Source organism: Scyliorhinus torazame, chromosome 7 (genome assembly GCF_047496885.1).
Source record: "Scyliorhinus torazame isolate Kashiwa2021f chromosome 7, sScyTor2.1, whole genome shotgun sequence".
NCBI classification, from domain to species: Eukaryota; Metazoa; Chordata; class Chondrichthyes; order Carcharhiniformes; family Scyliorhinidae; genus Scyliorhinus; species Scyliorhinus torazame.
The window spans coordinates 164,964,507-164,985,456 of NC_092713.1; the positions used below are offsets into that span (position 1 = coordinate 164,964,507).

The following is a 20,950-nucleotide window of genomic DNA, read 5'->3' on the forward strand; positions in this document are numbered from 1 at the left end:
GTAGCAACAAGTCCTGAGACCATGCTCAAGCAGGGACTCAATTCCTGATTCTTTACGGTTTTGGATGTCAGTAACGGATTCTGGTCCATTCCATTGGCAAAGGCGTGCCAGTACAAATTTGCCTTCACCTTTAAAGCACAGCATTTCACATGGACATGCCTGCCACAAGGATTCCACAACTCCCCCTCCATTTTCCACCGACAGCTGGCAAATGGTTTAGCCAAATTCTCTCGCCCCGAATGTCTGGTTCAGTATGTAGACGGCCTACTACTGCAGACAGACACCAAGGAAGAGCACATTGAGCTTCTGTCCGAACTCCTGGAACTATTACACTCAATTGGTTGTAAAGTCAACCCCAAAAAGGCCCAGATTTTGGAAGAAAAAGTGATATATTTGGGAACAATTATCACACATGGTAAACACGAGATCGAGCATAAAAGGATTGACTCGATTGCTAAATTGCCCCTTCCCCAGAACGTTTCAGCACTCCGGTCGTGTTTAGGATTGGTTGGCTACTGCTGAAACCACATTGACGGTTTCGCCAGCAAGGCAGCACCCCTCTCAGACCTCCTAAAGAAAGGAGCCCCCTGGGAATGGCTTCCGCAGCATACGGATGCTGTGGACTCTTTAAAACAGGCACTCTTAGCAGCCCCCGCACTACAAGTTCCAGACCCGCTTTCCCCTTACGCCATAGAGGTAGCGACCACAGACCGCACCTTTTCGGCCGTGCTCCTCCAGGAACGGCACGACCAGTTAAGGCCCGTAGCTTACGCCTCCAGAATTTTAGATGCTGTGGAGCAGGGATTTTCAGCCTGTGAGAGGCACCTGCTCGCAGTATTCTGGGCAGTGCAGTATTTTTCATATATTACCGGACTGAACCCCATTACAAGTCTCACCGAACACACCCCCACCCAACCTTTACTGGACGGACAACTCAAGGACGGTACAGTAAGCCAGATTAGAGCAGCGAGATGGACCCTTCTCTTGCAGGGACGGGACATCACTGTTAAAAGGACAAAGACGCACACCTTTTTAGCCGACAACTTACAGTACCCCGGAACCCCCCATGAATGTGAAATTATCTCTCCACACCGCAACACAGGCCCCTTTATCGCTAAAACACCCCCCAGACAGATAGGTAGTACAAGCCAGAGCCCTCAGCACACGGACACGTGTGAGCCCATAAAGATCTATGTGGATGGATCTTCCACAGTCTTGGATGGGAAGCGCATAGCAGGTTGTGGTATCTATGTCGAGGACGCGCAGGGATGCGCCCTTGAGGAAATATCGTTAAAACTTCCAGGCCACTTAGGCGCGCAGGCAGCAGTGCTCGCGGCCATCGCGTATATAATGGAACACCCAGATTCCTTCCCCAGCCCAGCAGACATATACTCGGACAGCCTCTATGTCTGCAACAGCCTCACGGAATTTCTGCTCCTGTGGAAAGCAAGAGGATTTGTTTCCGCAGACGGAAAACCCCTCCCCTCAGCCCCATTGCTCTGTCATATTTACAGAGAGCCCAGAGCAGGACTTTTGGGATAATCAAAGTCCGTAGTCACCATCGTTCCTCCCACCCCCATGAAATGTGAAAGCCGACCCACTGGCCAAAGCAGGTTCCAGACATGGATATTTTTGGACACCCCCCAAAAGCCCTTCATGATCACTTTCCTAAATAAACCCCACCACCGACCACCGAAATACACAGACGACCCCGATTTTGTCCCCACACAACTAGACACCAACTATTGGCACCGAGATAACTCGTTCCGACTCGTCCGCAACAACGAGAGCGACCCCACCTCATACCATGCAGCCCTTTCAGCCCTGATACACTCCAGAGTTTGACACCCGGGCGAAGAGGACGACCTTGGGTCTGACTCCCAAACCGAGAATCCCTTTGCGAGCCTGTTCGCAACCGAGAACTGAGGTGTCCAGTTGATGTTTTAAAAGGAACCGCTTGGGAGAAGTGGTGTCCTTTCTGATGGAACCGGCAGACTGTTTTATGTTGTTTGTATGTTTGTTAAATGTTGTTTGTCAGGCAGGGAAATAAAATAAAACACTAGTTCAGCGGAACTAGCTTGTCTGCAGAGACTGGTTAAGGAACCAGATGTCCGTTCGTAACTGCCCTTCTGGTTCGAAGGTAGAACCACTACGGCAGCCCCACAACGATGACTACATTTCTTGCCCGTTCTTGTTGGTTGCTCAGGCAGTGGAGAAACGGCTTGGGACCCGCCCTGCCTGGGAACCCCCCCTCTGGTCAACTACGCTCGGGTAGGGGAGACACGGCTTTGGTAGCCGTCCTTCCCGGCGACTCCATCCAACTCTTACCCGTCGTGGCCCATACACACCACATTTTGGCACTTTTCATTCAAAAAGTTTTGTTTTGCCTTGGGTAACCTTTAGGTTGCCAACCACATGCTATTTACATCCTGAAACATTTGGATGGTAAATTGCACAGTCTGCGAGACGACTCGCACTGGTTCATTATTGGGAAGTGTGTCTTGTCCTAAAATTCGATTTTTGAAAAAAAATGAGGGAGTCACACATAGTGACCAATTATAAAGGGAGTAATTGGCACTACAGGACAGACACACTATCGTACGAGATATTAAACGAAGATAGTTACAGACACTTTGCTTGTTTCCACAGAACTCCAGAAGCTCCAGGACCGGAGAAGAGAAGAAAGAAAAGGAAAGAGAAGAGCCATGAGGACTTCCTTCATATGGATCAGCATCATCTTTATGGACATTTGGTTGCACGTGAACACGAACCCCATGACTTCAAGCCCCCCAGCCGTTAATGTTTCACTTCCCCGCAGTACCCAGAGCCCAGTCACCAGCGACACCACATCATCTTGGTGTGCCAGGTTTATAACCTGGTGCTCTCTGTCCTATGTAATAGAAACCTCACTGGTATTGGCGATACTCTGCTGCATCGTGCAGACTATGCGTCTACGGAACTGGAGAAGGAGAGCCTACCGCGCTCGAACCCCGGTATATAGGATCAGATCCCCTATGTTCGGATACGACCAAACCCCCGACCCCCGCGATCTATAATAAAGAGCATTCGCTTGCGTTTATTGTAAATAAAGAAATGTAAAGAACTGTTCATGAGTAAATTGTACGATCCTGAGCTTGACTGACAAGCCAGGAAGACTGTGTATAAACTGCTTTGATTTTGTTGTATGGTTGAGGAAGTTAGGATGATGAAATGTTTCAGTGAGTGTAGTGTATTAAGAATAGTTAGAGGTTCCCAGTTTATTGTTTTGTAATGCGTGTCCCTGTTTGACATAGCGCCCTTAGAATTGTTAGTTAAAATTTTTTTGCATAGCTATGGTCAGTGAAGAGGCCATGAAGGAAGTGCCCCCCCCAGGTCAGGGAATGGAAAGCAACATAGTTATGTGATCCTTCACGCTTCGCGTTAGGATCACAAGGAGGGTTGTTGATTTATTTTATTCCTTTTTCTTCTCATGTACTGAATGATCTGTTGAGCTGCTCGCAGAAAAATACTTTTCACTGTACCTCGGTACACGTGACAATAAACAAATCCAATCCAATCCAATCCAACCCACCCTCCAGACCTGGAACCAGTTATGGCAGCAATTCGGCCTGACCAAAATGTCCGTCAAAGCCCCCCTCCTGCAACAACCATAGGTTCACACCAGCGCTCACCGCCGTCACCTTTAAAAGGTGGAGACAGGACGGGGGGACACTGGCAGTCAGAGACCTATACACTGATGGCAGGGTCGCAACACTGGATGAACTGACCGAGAAATTCCAACTAGCTAACGGCAACAAACTCAAAATACCTGCAGCTTAAAATCTTCCTACGGAAGGAGACGAGGACGTACCCACGACCACCGCGACAGACATTACTAGAGGAATTACTGGACACAAACATTCTAGGTAGAGGAAACTGTAGCGACATGTACGAACAACTGGTAGAGAGGGCTGACACTGAATGGGTCGCGATGAGGAAGAAATGGGAGGAAGACCTGGGGCTCAAAATAGGGTGGGGACTCTGGAGCAAAGCACTACATAGAGTCAACTCCACCTCCATGTGCGCAAGACTCAACCTAAAGCAACTAAAGGTGGTACATGTAGCCCACTTAACAAGAACCCGAATGAGTAGGTTCTTCCCGGAGGTGGAGGACAGATGTGAATGGTGCCATGGAGGCCCTGCCAATCATGCCCACATATTCTGGTCTTGCCCCAGACTTGCTGGGCACTGGACAGCCTTCTTCGAGGCGATGTCCAACGTGGTGGGGATGAGGGTCGTGCCATGCCCAAAAGTGGCAGTCTTCGGGATATCAGACCAGCCAGATCTCTTCATGGTGAGGAGGGCGGACACCCTTGCCTTTGCCTCCCTGAACGCCCTCCGTAGAATCCTGCTTGGCTGACGATCAGCAGCACCACCCAAAGCTGCAGATTGGCTGTCCGACCTAACAGACAATTGAGAAAATCAAATTTGCCATCTGGGGGTCGGACGATGGCTTCTTCGGAACATGGGAGCCATTCACCCGACTGTTCCGGGACCTGTTTGTGGCCAACGAACAAACAAATAAATAATCAAGTTTTGTTTTGTATCTAACCCCGTGCTGTACCCGTCCTGGGAGTGTTTGATGGGGACAGCGCAGAGGAAGCTTTCCTCTGTATCTCACCCTGTGCTGTATCTGTCCTGGGAGTGTTTGATGGGGACAGTGTAGAGGAAGCTTTACTCTGTATCTCACCCTGTGCTGTATCTGTCCTGGGAGTGTTTGATGAGACATTGTAGAGGGAGATTTACTCTGTATCTAACCCCGTGCTGTACCTGTCCTGGGAGTGTTTGATGGGGACAGTGTAGAGGGAGCTTTACTCTGTATCTAACCCCGTGCTGTACCTGTCCTGGGGGTGTTTGATGGGGACAGTGTAGAGGAAGCTTTACTCTGTATCTCACCCTGTGCTGTATCTGTCCTGGGAGTGTTTGATGGGACAGTGTAGAGGGAGATTTACTCTGTATCTCACCCTGTGCTGTATCTGTCCTGGAAATGCTTGATGGGGACAGTGTAGAGGGAGCTTTATTCTGTATCTAACTCTGTGCTGTACCTGTCCTGGGAGTGTTTGATGGGGACAGTGTAGAGGGAGCTTTGCTCTGTATCTAACCCCTTGCTGTACCTGTCCTGGGAGTGTTTGATGGGACAGTGCAGAGGGAGCTTTACTCTGCGTTCAGGTACCATCTTTTGGAAGTCCACGCCAACCTTTTGAGAAGGATGTACAAGATCGTTTGGATGTTTCGAAAACTTTCCTGTTTTCCAGGCCCATATTTATTATCCCACAAGCATTAGTGTGACAAAAGCACAGTTATAGTCATTCTGACATTGTGGTTTGTGGGATCTTGCCCTGCTCCGATATGCCTACTTCTTTCCTACAATACTATGGGCAATTACACTTCAACAAAGAACTTGGATGTGTTAGGAAAACAAAGGTAGTCTTAAGGCAGTTGTGTGTGTGGGTAAACATTCAAAATAAGGGGCGGGATTCTCCGATAGGGTTGACGCCGAGAATTGGTTTTGATGCTGAAATCGTGGCAGACGCCGTGTTCACGCCAAATCGCAATTCTCCAGCGCCTCGACAGCGATGTCAATGCGTTCCACTCCGCACGAACAGTAAGCACCGCTTGCTCACCATTAGCGGATCTGACCCGGTATTCTCCGGGGCCTCTGTGATTCTCCACCTCCTCTGGGATGAGGGCGGGCCATGGGACTGGGATGATGTTCAGGCACAGACCGCCATTGCCGCAGCCTGAAAGGCAGACATCTTGCTGCGCACCCCACTGATCACCCACCTTGGCCCCTAGTTCTGCAGAGTGCCACCGGCCGTATCTGTGCCCCCAACCCACCAGCCTCACACTGCACCCTTTGCCATCATGCCACCACCCGGTGGAGCATCACACGGTCCGCCCAAGATCAACACTGACAGTAGCCCCTAAAGGGGGGAGTCAGACAGTGGCCGTGAAACGTACCATTGGCATGGGCAGCGGCAGCTGACAGTACCCCTGGCAGCAGATATGGGTGCCAGCCCCCATGGTGCTGGGTACCAACGGGGCCAGGGGTTCAGAGATGGGGGAGGGGGGGGGGACATGCAGGGCAGAGTCCGCAGTGCCAACTGGGGCCACTGTAGCCCCTTAGACCTGGTTGAGCACGGGGGTACGCACCATGCTGACATTTCGGCCTTTCACCCTCTGTAGACAATGAATATTGGATACAGCCAGCAATGGTGACCTTCCTGCTGGACGCCGCAGCCCTGGGGGACGCCCTGTAGTTGTACGAGCTGGAGCTGCTCGAGGAGGAGATAACTGCAGCAACGGAGCCTGCCCCAGAGGAACAGAAGGCAGTCGGTGAGGATGGAGAGCCGGCTGCCCAAGAGGCCAAGGAGGAGGAGGTGCAATGGAGACGTTGCATGAGGCCTCGTGTGTACAGGCATCGCCTGTCATTCGAGGACCTGTTGGACCGGGTATGCCGTTGAAGACTCCGGCTGAGCAGGGAGACAGGGCGACACATCTGCTGGTCATGGCGCACCTGGCACCGTGGGGGAATGGGGGAGGACACCCGTTCCCAGTGGCCATGAAGGCGACGGTCTCCCTGAATCTCTATGTCACGGGGTCCTTCCAGGCGGCGATTGGGGACCTGTTCGGAATCTCGCAGACCTCGGTGCACAGGTGCATCCATGTCTTCACAGAAGCCCTATATGCCCAGTCGGCACAATACGTCCATTTCAATGTGGACCGGACCCACCAGGATGCCCGGGCAGCAGGATTCATCGCCATCACTGAAATGCTTCAGGTCCAGGGGGTGATCGACGGGATGCATGTCCCCCTATGAGCACCTGCAGATAACAGGCCGCTCTACACAAACCAAAAGGGGTTACATTCAATGAACGTCCAGCTGGTGTGTGACCATCAGCTGGGCATCCTACATGTCTGCCCCCAGGCAATGTGCATAATGCCTTCATCCTGGCACACTCCGCGGTTACTGGCCTCTTCGTGATGCACACCGCCCCCCCCCCCCCCCCCCCCCCACCCGACTGGTGAGGGCTAGCTCCTGGGCAACGGGTTATCCGCTGCGGTCGTGGCTGATGACACCGACCCAGAGACCCGCTACAACTACGGCCATGCCGCGACCAGAGGCATGAACGAGCGGTGCTTCGGCCTCCTGAAGATGTGGTTCAGGTGCCGGGGCCGCTCGGAGGGACCCTACCGTATAGCGCTCAGAGGGCGCTCGCATCGTGGTGGTCTGCTGCGTACTCTACACCATCGCACAGCAGAGGGGCGACGTGCTGGAGGAAGAGGCGGAAGAGGGCATGGATGGGCAGGACATGGGGCACGGAGGGCTGCGTAATGTGCGCGCCAGGGCCAATGCGCACAGGACACTCTGATTGCATCCAGGTTCACCGAATAGTGGTGGTGGTGGGGGAACTGGCCAGGGACACCCCCCCCCCCCACCCAGCCATTCCCCCCTGCCTGCAACCACCTCCATGATTCCTACCTGCCTCACTACGGGGTGCGGACCCTGGGTTGGTAGTAACAGTGGATCTGGTCCAAGGGATGGAGGATGATGACAACCCGCTCTGGGATGAGCTCTGCTGCTCCGCATCGTTTGCTGACGTCTGACTCCTGTCTACAGTTGCACTTTCCACCTGGGTGATCCCTGCCTGCGAGCTGGCCATTCCATCACACTCCCATCGATTCCCTGGGGTGATTGAGGTGGAGATGGGGAGGGCGGGGGAATGGGGGGTGGAACGCCGGAGCGGTGAGCACTAGCTGAACTGCGGTCCCTGAGCCAAGCCCACCCCCAGCCCATCCCTCACACCCTGCTGACAGAGCACCGAGACACGTTGTAACATTCTGCACCGGTGTTTAATGTGAAAACATATATACAGATACGTGCCCTAGCCCCTATCGCTAAACTGTGCCCTGCACCCGTGCCAACTTAACTGGTATCTAACTGTCTGGCCTTACGGCCCTAACTCTATGTCTAGGTGGTTCCCCAAATGGTACATCAGGAGTGGAGGTGGCCTGCTGTGACCTGCCCTGACCTGGGTCCCCATTGGCGGCGCCTTCTGGGTTAACAGGACCTGGATGGGCCCGGCCGCTGCTCGGGTGTCCCAGGTGGCATGGTACCGCTCTGTTCTGCCCACTACGCTGCTGATGTGATGCGCCAGGGACAGGAGGGGAGACGTCTGAGGTGCTGCGGGAGTCACCGCGACGGACCATATCACCTCCTCCTCCCTCCGGATGCCCGATGGCCTCCAGGCTACTCCATGGGAGGGAGTTGCAAGCGGAGCCATCCCCTGAGGCTCCCCTACCACCTGATGGCTCTGTCCTGGGTCTCGTTCACTGCCTGCACAGAATGCCCCAGGCCTTGGACATGCTGATCCATAGCCAAAACCCTCACTCCAAGGCCTCCACCGCGGACGCTACCCGTACGATGTTGGCCTGGGTGGCACGCATGGCCAGCACCACTTCCTCCTCCTGCATGTGGTTGGACTCCTCCAACTGCACCTGTAGGTGCTGGACGTTCGCCGACAACCCCTCATGTAGTCCCTGGCTCTGCGACTGCATCTCCGCAATCGATGGGACTGCCTGTTCCAGAAGCCTGCGGGAGTCACGGTCTGGGCAGTCTGGGCAGCACGGTAACATAGTGGTTAGCACAATTGCTTCACAGCTCCAGGGTCCCAGGTTCAATTCCCGGCTTGGGTCACTGTCTGTGCGGAGTCTGCACATCCTCCCAGTGTGTGCGTGGGTTTCCTCCGGGTGCTCCGGTTTCCTCCCACAGTCCAAAGATGTGCAGGTTAGGTGGATTGGCCATGATAAATTGCCCTTAGTGTCCAAAATTGCCCTTAGTGTTGGGTGGGGTTGCTGGGTTATGGGGATAGGGTGGAGGTGTTGACCTTGGGTAGGGTGCTCTTTCCAAGAGCCGGTGCAGACTCGATGGGCTGAATGGCCTCCTTCTGCACTGTAAAAAAAATTCTATGAAGCCGAAAACCTATCTGGACGGCAGCTAGACCCTGAGGTGAGCCTGCCGTCTGACCGCCCACCCCTCACTACCTCCACCTGCTGTACAGGATCATGTATGTGATGCACACCAGAGAGTGTCCCAGGAGCCTCTTCACTAAAGTGCCCCATCGAGGTGAGTGTCTGGGATGGTGGAGGGTGTTGGAGACAGATGTTGGAGACTGTGACGAGGAATTTGTGTCATCACCAGACCCGAGCTCCGGGGTGTCCTTGGTTTTGAGCCGATGGCTCCCGTCCATGCCGGTGTCATCGTTGCTGGTCAGCATCTGGGGTTCTTGCTGTGGCTGGGGTCGGGGGACACCAGAAGAACCCTCCCCATCACCAGCAGCTCCTGCAAGGCACAATGCAAGGTGCATGATTAGACCGTGGGCCAGAGGCGTGTTGGGGGGGTGTTTCAGAGGGGAGAGGAGGGGTGGCGGTGCAAGTGCAGCGGGGGGGGGGGGGGGGGGGGGGATGGTGTGGGGTTGGGGGTGATGTGGATGTGAGGGTGGGTGTGAGTGTGGTGGTGGGTGTGAAGGTGGTAAGGGGGGTGGTGGGGACGGTGTGGGAGTGAGGGTGGTGTGGGGATGAGGGCGTTGTGGGGGTGGCGTTGGGGGTGACACACGTGGCACAGGGAACTGCAACTCAGCGGGATCTTACATCCTCACCCGATGTCGACATCCATCCTGGCGACTGCCCTTTCCTCAGGCCCGCCGTTCAGGGGTGAGGGGCCGCAGGTCCGGCGGTTATGGACGGCCTTCTCCTTGGGGGAGGTGGGGGGGGGGGGCAGAAAAAACAGTGTTAGACAGTCCAACGCATGCAGCCCAGGGAGTGTGTAGCTGGTGGCTTCAGTGACCAGGGCACCCGGCCATGGTAGCAGTATGGGTGCTGGCATGTGGTCCAGGTTTGGGGGGGGTTTATACAGGTGTGTGGGCCGGGGGTTAGTGCCAGGGACACAGTGCTGCCTACTCACCCTGGCCGCGCTGAAGAGGTCGTGCAGTTTTTCATGGCACTGCTGGCCGGTCCGGATGGTGTTGCCCCTGGCGCTGAACGCCTCTGCCATCTGCGCCCAGACTCGGCAAACTGCAGCAGCGGGCAGCCTCCTTCCCGTGCCGGGTACAGGGTCACCCGCCTATTCTCCACGGCGTTCAGCAGGGTCTCGTGGTCGGCGTCCATGGAATGCAGTGCCGGTCTCCTCGCTGCCATCTTGTTGGCTGGGATAGTGTGTGTGGAGAGGGCAGTGTGTATATGCAGCTGCAGCTTGTCAGTTTCCTGAGTGTCAATTGCGAATCCGGCGAAACCGTCACTGTTTCCCATTGGAATCGATTGTGTTTCATGTGGTGCCGTTACTACCCCCTTAATGGTCATGGAATCGGTGAGGTGTGGTGCCAGTTTTGCTTTCGTAGAAGTCCGCGAATCCTGCCCCGGTGTCAACACTCAGGGACGGAGGTTTCCACGGAAGATATAGGGCGCGATTTGGACCCTGTTGCGTTCTCTATTTTGCTTTACCTGGATGGCTCGGATGCGTAGTGTTGAATAAAGAACATAAAGCTTTGTTAACGAACAAAACTATACATTTATTACACGACTAACTAAGATTCATTCACATTCCTAAAGTAGAAGGATTGTCTATTAAACTATGCTATCTCTTACTGCCGACTTCTCAAGTACAACTGCTCCTAGGCCTGGCACTCTTCCAACTCTCTCCTAACTCCCAACTCCCAGAATCCCCAAAGTCACATGATATATATGACTGTTTGTGGTTCCCTCTAATGGTAACAGCATTATCATTAACTTGTTAACTCTTTACATCCCAGTCATTATACATATCATTACATCCCCCTTTTTTTCAAAGATGTTTGGAGATTTGGACAAACATATATCAGCATCATTGTCTGTTCATTACAAGCAATTGAGTGCTAGTTAACAATTTTTATTTAAACTGTTTTTTGAAACTTTTTACAGTCCACAAATGTAAGTATGCACTCAGTCTTCACTGTGGTAGTGTGTTACAGTACCAACAAGTCATCAGCCCAAACCATCAAATGTCCGAATGGTTGAACCATGTTCGTTATCTGACGTGGTCTCTTTCTGTGCTTGTGATGTTGCTTTTGTGTTTCCTTTGCCTTCAAAACCTGTTTGGTATCTGGTTTTTCAGCAAGAACCACCACTTCCAGACCATTGTAATGTTGTTGTTTCTTTCCAAACAATATCCTGTTCTTCCTGACATCGGTGCCATTATGCGTGAACTTGGTATTGTCAACACACGCATCGGTTTGTTCCACCTTGAATGGTAGTGTGTTACACACACTCTGCTGCAGCCCCTTGTCTGGTTGTCATCTGGATTGCTTACCATCTTGTACGGTTTGTGAAGCATGACTGCAAGTTTCAACACTTTGACATCATTCAGGTGCCATAAATTGTCATTGAATTGTCCTTTGGTATCACAGTCGTACCTCTGAGTATATAACTATTGGTGCGCTCAGGGTCAGTTCCTTTTCGCTTGGTTGATTCAATGTTAACTTGTTTACCATCCGTGTCCTTAGGATTATCTGATGTCTCGTCAGGCTTTGTGATATCAGTTCCTGTTGGATGATCTGATGTATCTGTGCTTCTCTTCAGGAATCAACTTCTCCAAGATGTCATTTTCCTGTCGGCTGTTCACAATTGATGTGCCCTCAATTGATCTGATCAGTGTTGCACTCTGATTGTCAGCCTCTGTACAGTCCAGCTGAGATCTGTCAGTCTCGCCGTGGTCCTGCACAGCTTGTACTCTACTGGTGATCACTTTGTCACTCGTCGCAAATACTGTGGATAGACTTCATAGCCGCCTTTTTGTTGCTCATTATTTGCTTCTTCACTGTTGTCCTTGCTGGCAAATACAGTGGATAGACTTTCATAGTCTTTTTGTTGCTAGGCAAATACATGTGATAGACCTTCATAGTCTTCTTCTTCTGGCTCAGCAAATAAATTAGAGATACCTTCATAGTCTTCTTCTTCTTGTTCATTTGTCAGATTACTGCCATCAGATGTCACAACATTCTGCCATTCCATCAATGTATTGGATTAATCTACCTTTATTACAGTGGTATTTAGATTTTCAATCGTGTGACTAGTGGAATGATCAGTTAAGCCGCATATTTCAGCCATATCTGCGTAATATTCTTCAATGTATGAGTTATCTTCTGTATTCTCATATTGGTTAATATTGTCATCTTCTTTCACTGCTCTCTTTCTGGGGTCTTTCAGTGCCCTTCCAGTGGGGTCTTTCACTGCCCTCCTTCTGGGGTCTTTCATGTTGTAAACTGCTGCTTCAATGGTGCTGCAAAAGTTTTCTTTTTCAGCTGTTTCATAGATTATCATAGAATTTACAGTGCAGAAGGAGACCATTCGGCCCATCGAGTCTGCACCGGCTCTTGGAGAAGAGCACCCTACCCAAGGTCAACACCTCCACCCTATCCCCATAACCCAGCAACCCCACCCAACACTAAGGACAATTTTGGACACTAAGGTCAATTTATCAAGGCCAATCCACCTAACCTGCACATCTTTGGACTGTGGGAGGAAACCGGAGCACCCGGAGGAAACCCACGCACACATGGGGAGGATGTGCAGACTCCGCACAGACAGTGACCCAAGCCGGAATCGAACCTGGGACCCTGGAGCTGTGAAGCAATTGTGCTACCCACAATGCTACCGTGCTGCCCGTTCTTTTAAGTTTCGTCCCTGCGCTGCATTGATTTAGGTTTTTGCACTTCAAACACATTCTTCCGATTGCCAGGCATATTTTTCTTAAGTGGACGTGGCCACAACAGCTGCACGTTTGTGGTGTCCTGCGCAAACTTCCATTGTGCATGCGTAAATCGATCGTTGGCTGGAGTGCGCTCTTTTTTTACAAGTGCGCTTGCGCAACATTGTGCGCACGCGCAGAATGGTCAAATTCCGGATCGCGTCGTTTTTCAAAGTGCGCATGAGCAAATTGGTCCCGCACATGTGCAGAACGTTCACTATCCGAATTGCATTTTTTCTTTAACTGCGCATGTCCGAAATGCCCAACTTCCAAAGCGGGCTTTTATTCATGTGCACTTGCGCAAACTGGCCTTTATTTCCAGCGCGCTTAATTTCTACCTGCACCACCGCTTCAACAGCATCGACCACGTTGAGTATTTTCGCGCCACCTTCTCGCACTAACGTTTTGGATCTTCTATTTTTAGTTGCTTTACTCGCACGGGATGTTTTAATAGAATCTTCCAGCCTTGTTGTTGATTTGCAGTCGTTTACTCAGCTTTTCATTTCTTTTAAGCTCGCAACAGCTATCAAATTTTTCAAAGATCACATCAAACTTATTTTTTTCAACTTCATTCTCAAAGTGGAATGAGTTATAGAATTTACAGTGCTGAAGGAGGCCATTCGGCCCATCGAGTCTGCACCGGCCCCATAACCCAGTAACCCCACCCAACACTAAGGGCAATTTGGGACACGAAGGGCAATTTAGTATGGCCAATCCACCTAACCACATCTTTGGACTGTGGGAGGAAACTAGAGCACCCGGAGGAAACCCACGCACACACGGGGAGAACGTGCAGACTCCGCACAGACAGTGACCCAAGCCAGGAATCGAATCTGGGACCCTGGAGCTGTGAATCAATTGTGCTAACCACCATGCTACTGTGCTGCCGTACAATTCTATAACCTGCGGTCCAGCCAAAATGAGTAACAGCACAATCTTTCGCTTCTCACTGACTGCTTGGAGGTTTGAGGTTGAGAGGTAGCGTTCAAAGTCTTGTTTGAAAATTCTCCAGTTCACATATACATTACCCGATGTCCTGAATAACTTTGGAGTCTCCCTGAAGCTTCTACTGGGTATTTCTTTCTGTGATGCTTCTGTTCATTGCTCTTGGAGTCTGATTGTTGCTAATGGAACCTGGATGAGATTTTTCTTCGCAATTTTCTTTTCAAGCGGAGATTCTTTCTTTCTCCCTAAAACTGACTATTCTACTCTAAGACCACTCCTGGTACCATGTTGTGTTCTCTATTTTGCTTTACCTTGATGGCTCAGATGCATAGTGTTGAATAAAAAACACAAAGCTTTGTTAACAAACAAAACTATAAATTTATTACACTACTAAGATTTGTTCACATTCCTAAAGTAGAAGGTTTCTATATTAAACTATGCTCTCTCTACCTGAAGACTTCTCAAGTACAAATGCTCCTAGGCCTGGCACTCTTCCAGCTGCCTTCTAACTCCTGACTCCCAGAATCCCCAAAGTCACATGATATATATATGATGGTTCTGTAGTTCCCTCTCGTAGTAACAGCATTTCATTAACTTGTTAACTCTTTACATCCCAGTCAATATACACATCATTACAGACTCAAGTTGAGGTACCCTGAATGGTGCGTTTAGTGGGATGTTTCTCAACAACTGCAGCCCTGGGAAAAACCCCGTTATCCAACGGCATTTTGCCGTTTCTTTTGGCCTTGGCGAGTTTCTCTCCACCGAGACCACACTTAAAGAGGATTGGCTCTTCGCAGGTGGGGCACCAATTTGTTCAGCAGCCCCTATCTTACCCCTAGTTCCTTTCAGACCCCCTCCCCTGTTTTTGTGACCCTCTCACACCCTGCCCAACCTTGTGGAGGCCTCCACAAACCCCCTCATCCCCCTCTTGGCAAGATCTCCCATTTGTGTGAACAGTACTAAATGGCATCCTGGCTGTAATCTGGGTATTTAAATGATAATTAGTGGTCCGGTGACTCAGTTCCTCCATGTTTGATTTTTTAAATTGTAACAGTTACAGTCTTTTGAGCCAGACTTCCATTCTGGGATCTTCCCGTCCAGTTATAACATTGATGTGGAGATGCCGGCGTTGGACTGGGGTGGGCACAGTAAGAAGTCTTACAACACCAGGTTAAAGTCCAACGGGTTTGTTTCGAATCACTAGTTTTCGGAGCACTGCTCCTTCCTCGGGTGATTGAAGAGGTGGGTTCCAGAAACATATATATAGACAAAGTCAAAGATACAAGATGATACTTTGAATGCGAGTCTTTGCAGGTAATTAAGTCTTTACAGGTCCAGACATAGCAACTGGAGAGAGGGATAATCACAGGTTAAAGAGGTGTGAATTGTCTCAAGCCAGGACAGTTGGCAGGATTTCGCAAGCCCAGGCCAGATGGTGGGGGGGGGGGGCAAATGTAATACGACATGAATCAAAGGTCCCGGTTCAGGCCGTACTCATGTGTGCGGAACTTGGCTATAAGCTTCTGCGTAGTTAAGTTCCTATCGGGTACAAAAATATTGATATTGGCAGACAAGGAGGTTATAAGACCGCATGTGGTGGTTGGCGATGGCCTGTCATGTGATCAAATTATCAGGGTCGCAACCAATCTGAGTCGCCAACCCAACATTTGGCTCCATGCGTTACGATGGCAGCAGTTGTTCGTCAACAATGTTTGAATATGGTGCTTTCATTTGCTGACATTCGCCTGATGAACTCGGATAGAACAAAATGGTTGTGAAAGAATATTCATTAAAGGGAAGTGTGCCTTTAAGAGGGAGGAGCGTGGACTGGTGGGAGTGATAGCACCTGTTATCTGTTTTTCAGGTTTTTGGACAGATTCCAATCTATATTTTCAAAGACAGCCAATGGGAACTCCAGCCTGAGCTGCCATCTGAATTGGTGAGACCTAAGTGATTGAAGCAGAGAGCACAGATACGGTCAAACAGTGCACACCCTGTCCATTCCCCAGCACCGCACCCCCCCCTTTACCCATCACTTTGTTTCCTGTCTGCTAACCAGTTTTCTATCCATCTCAATACACTATCCCTAATCCTATGCGCTTTAATTTTACACGCTAATCTCTTATGCGGGACTTTGTCAAAAGTCTTCTGAAAGTCCAAATACACCACATCCACTGGCCCGCCCTCATCAACTCTACTGATTACATCCTCAAAATGTTCCAGTAGATTTGTCAAGCATGATTTCCTTTTCGTAAATCCATGCTCACTCTGTCCAATCCTGCCACTGTTTTCTAAGTAAAAGCAAATTACTGCGGATGCTGGAATCTGAAACGAAAGGGAAAATGCTGGAAAATCTCAGCAGATCTGGCAGCATCTGTAGGGAGAGAAAAGAGCTAAAGTTTTGAGTCTGATGACTCTTATCTAAGTGTCCTGTTATACAATCTTTGATAATGGATTCAACAATTTTCTCCACTACTGCCGACAGGTTTACTGGTCTATAATTCTCTGCTTTCTCTCCACCTCACTTTTTAAATAGCAGAGTTACATTAGCCACCCTCCAATCTGCAGGGACTGTTCCAAAGTCTACAGAAACTTGGAAGATGACCACCAATGCATCCACTATTTCTAGAGCCACTTCCTTAAGTACTCTGGGATGTAGATCATCAGGCCCTGGGGATTTATCGGCCTTCAATCCCATCAATGTCCCCAACACCATTTCTCTACTGATATTAATCTCCTTCAGTTTCTCCCTCTCACTGAACCTGTGTCCCCCAGCATTTCTGGTATCTTATTTGTGTCCTCATTTGTTAAGACAGAACCAAAGTATGTATTTAGTTGCTCAGCCATTTCATTGGCCCCGTTATAAATTCCCCAGTTTCTGACTATAAGGGACTGAAGGGAACCAACTATTTCTGATAGGTAAAAGGGTCATTGATTTAGCAGGAATGTCCATAGTACAGCCAATCTTTTTCTTTTGTGTAGCAGGATTCATCATCTACATGACATTTCTGGTGATCGAATGCGTTAGCCAACTATTCACTAAGCGTAGGGCCCCACCAATCAGAATGATCCACATTAATCCCACTGCACCACCACTCAATGAAATAGAACTAAAATATTACTGTTGAACAGTTACTAACCTATCAATTATTTGACTGTTTGATCAAACCTATCAATTATTTGACTATATTACGAATGTATTGCTAAAAGATTAATACTGAATCAGTAGAATCAAATTCAATTAATTGATTAATTCTTATTGTATAATAATAATTCTTTTAAAATTTTAAGAATTTTTGCTGTAGTGCTTGAAATGCAAAGCTTGTCCGCTCTATTGTTGAAGGTTGTTTTCAAACAAAGAAATTCCTCTTCGTGCTTTTAGCTATCCTATCGCATTTTCTCCTTCCTTTTATTTTATTATGATATATCTCACTTAATCTTTCGATTTATCAAAGGGAGGACTGAAGGGAACCAGCTATTTCTGATAGGTAAAATGGGAATTGATTTAGCCATTTTAATGTAAATACAAAAGCCCATGTCAAAATTGTCTTATTAAAATGAACTCCATCATAAGACTGCAAACATAATTTCAGATTCTAAATTGTACAGCTTGCAATAATGAAAGAAACATTTGCAACATTACGGTCTAACTCGAAGCGAATGAAACAATTCAATGACGGTCTCAATAAGTTAACATGGATAAAATGAATCTGCCAGTGTCCAAAATGTGCAGTCAGCAAAAAAAACAGTAGAAACCAGAGCTGATTAAAAGTGTAAATCACATTCCAATACACAACAAACATTCAAAGATGCAACATATTCATGCACATTGATGATTGACAACTAACCATCCAATCAAATACATTTGAGTCTCATCCAAGCCAATCAGCACATTACAAGGGTAGGGACAGATGGATTCAGATTGATAACATTTTCCTTAAAGATATAGGTCCGGGCAGCCATTTTCCATCCAGGATCACTCTATACTTTTTACCTAACTACTCGTTATCCTTATTTCATATTTTCATATTTCCACTCTAACTCTTAAAGTCTGCGCAAGCTGTTTGCTTCAAGCAAAAAACCATTACTGTATTTTGAAAATTCAATTTGTTTGTAAACCACTAAGTTAATTATATCTCTTAAAAGCCTTCTGCAGGGGCTTTCTGGGAACATTTGATTTGTAACCACAAGAAGATTTCAAACTCTCAATTATAATCAATAGATACAATAAAAGATTTCATTTTGCACCCGAGACGTGTAGCTTAAATTTCTACTGAGTTAAAAGTAATACGAGACTACACTTAAATCGCATGGTAGATTTCAATAGGGAACTACATTTGTCTTCACCAATCTTTTTGTCTTCAGGTACCTATAGAAACTTGTACAGTCAGTTTTTATGTTCCCCGCAAGCTTACGCCCGTACATTTTCCACTTGTTAATCAATCCCTTGCTCTACGTTTGCTGAATGCTAAACTGCTCCCAATCCTCAGGTCTGTTATTTTTCCTGGTCAATTTGTATGCCTCTTCCTTTGATCAAATACTCTCTGTAATTTCCCTTGTAAACCATGGTTTGGCCACCTTTCCTATTTTGGCAGCACGGTAGCATAGTGGTTAGCACAAATGCTTCACAGCTCCAGGGTCCCAGGTTCGATTCCCAGCTTGGGTCACTGTCTGTGCGGAGTCTGTACATTCTCCCTGTGTATGCGTGAGTTTCCTCCGGGTGCTCCGGTTTCCTCCCCCAGTCCAAAGATGTGCAGGTCAGGTGAATTGGCCATGCTAAATTGCCCCTAGTGTCCAAAATTGCCCTTAGTGTTGGATGGGGTTGCTGGGTTGTGGGGATGGGGTGAAGGTGTGGGCTTGGATGGGGTGCTCTTTCCAAGAGCCGGTGCAGACTCGATGGGCCAAATGGCCTCCTTCTGCACTGTAAATTCTATGATTCTATGATTTTACTTTCAAGCCAGACAGGAATAAACAATTGTTGCAGTTCACCCATGCGCTCTTTGAATGTTTGCCATTGCCTATCCACTGTCATCCCTTCAAGTAATGTTTCCCAAACCATCATAGCCAACTCGCACCTCAGATCATCTTAGATTCCTTTATTTAGATTCAGGACCTTAGTCTCAGAATCAACTACGTAATTCTCCATCTTGATGAAAAATTCTGTCATATTATGGTCGCCCATCCCCAAAGGGGCTCGCACAACTTCCTCATTACACAATACCCAGTCTAGGATGGCCTGTTCTCTAGTTAGGTCCGCAACATAATATCCTCTATGATAGTGTGACTAATTTGATTTGCCCATTCTATATGCAGATTAAAATCACCATGATTGGAGATGTTCCTTTATCGCTTGCGTCTATAATTTCCAGTTTAATGCCAGATCACCACTGCAGAGAGCAACTGGGGCACAAGGGATCAAAGGATATGGGGGGGGGGGGAGGTGGGATTAGTCTATTGAATTGGATGATCAGCCATGATCATAATGAATGGTGGAGCAGGCTTGAAGGGCAGAATGGCCTCCTCCTACTCCTATTTTCTATGCTTCTACTGTTTAGGGGTCTATATACAACCCCCACTAACATCTTTTGCCCCTTGGTGTTTCTCAGCTCTACCTATACAGATTCCGCATTGTTGGAGCTAATATCCTTCCTCATTATTGTGTTAATGCGAGGAGGGGTTCTGGTGTGAGGTGCTCCGGAGAGTGAACGCCTCCAGCTTGTGTGCGAGGTTGGGGCTGATACAGCTGAAGGTGGTATATGGAGCACACCTGTAGAGATCTACCATGCGGATCTAGTGGCACTTGCGAACACTAAAACTCAGTAGAAATTTGAGTTAAAACTTCTCGGGTGCAAATAAGAATCGTTTATTGCCTCTATTTGATTACAATTGAGAGTCACTTAAATCTTATTCTCTAATAAGTCCGGCTAGCAAAAAGGACTTAAAGAGAAGCAACTTGTACACAATTTAACTTTCAAAATAATACAGAAATGGTTTCTTGCTTACGGCAAAACAGCTTGTATTTACTTCAAGAGGTAGAGTGGAAAAGTGAAAGTATAGAGATAGCGAATAGTTTAGATCAATGTATAGATGATTCCGGAATAAAGATGGCCATACGGACCCACACGGTTATACAAAATCATATCAGTCTTTAGCCATCTATCTACACCTCTAAGTCATCCTAATTGGTTTGGGTTAGAATCAAATGAGTTTGATTTGACAGCTGTCAATCTTCAATGTGCAACATTAGTTTTAAATATTTCATGTCTGCATACTTGTGCATGTTATGGAATGCAATTCTGTGCTGTTATCACAACCATCTTGAATTGGTCTTCTGCTGACTTAGCTGTTATCAATATTATGAACAATGGTGCCTTCATATTACTATGTCGTTGCTATGATGTTGCTATGTCCTTGATCTGATAAATGGTATAGCACAAGTCTAGTGTCAAACTGTCTTGCAAATGTATTTGTTAGCTCAGTAAAAGTGCTGTTTTAATCTATAATGGAATTATGCTGTTTTGTGTCTCTATGTTTTGAGATGGCTTGAGGTTATGAGTGAATGTTAAATTGGTATTTAAAGACTGGGGCTTAATATTTACGCTAAATAGCTATCTTTTACCTATCGGGTGTATTAAAAAATAGTCGGTTTCTACAACACCTCGAGGGCGAGGATGAGCCGACTCTTTGAAAGGGTAGAGGATGTGTGTGAACGTTGCGGGGGGCCCCCCACAAACTACATTCATATGTTTTGATCCTGTCCAAAGCTTGACGATTACTGGAAGGAGGTTTTTTGGGTAATCTCTAAAGTGGTGCACATGAAACTGGACCCGGGCCCTCGGGAGGCCATATTTGGGGTGTCAGACCAGCCGGGGTTGGAAACGGGTGCAGAGGCAGATGTTGTAGCCTTTGCCTCGTTGATCGCCCAAAGGCGGATCCTGTTAGGGAGGAGATCAACCTCTCCCCCCTGTGCCCTGGCGTGGCGGGGGGACCTGCTGGAATTCGTAACTCTTGAGAAGGTTAAGTTTGAACTGAGGGGAAGGTTGGAGGGGTTCCACAATTCATGGGCGTTATTCATTATGCACTTTCAAGAATTGGATTACATTGAACGCTGGGTGGGGGGAGGGGGCAGTGGTTGGGTGTGGGGGACTGTATATGTTAATGGTGACTATGGGTGATTCCTGA

The 20,950-nt window shown here is 48.4% G+C and overlaps 1 protein-coding gene across 2 annotated transcripts in view; it reads left to right on the forward strand.

Annotated features, from left to right (window-relative positions):
* LOC140426674 (regulator of G-protein signaling protein-like) overlaps positions 1–20,950 on the forward strand; it is a 186,779-nt gene that overhangs the window by 35,791 nt on the left and 130,038 nt on the right. Inside the window, exon 3 of one of the 2 annotated variants that reach the window (XM_072511757.1) lies at positions 15,633–15,707. The exons of the other annotated variant lie outside the window; for it this stretch is intronic. Within the exon in view, the coding sequence (XP_072367858.1) occupies positions 15,633–15,707 (75 nt within the window). The remainder of the gene's footprint in view (positions 1–15,632; positions 15,708–20,950) is intronic. 2 annotated transcript variants of the gene reach the window in all.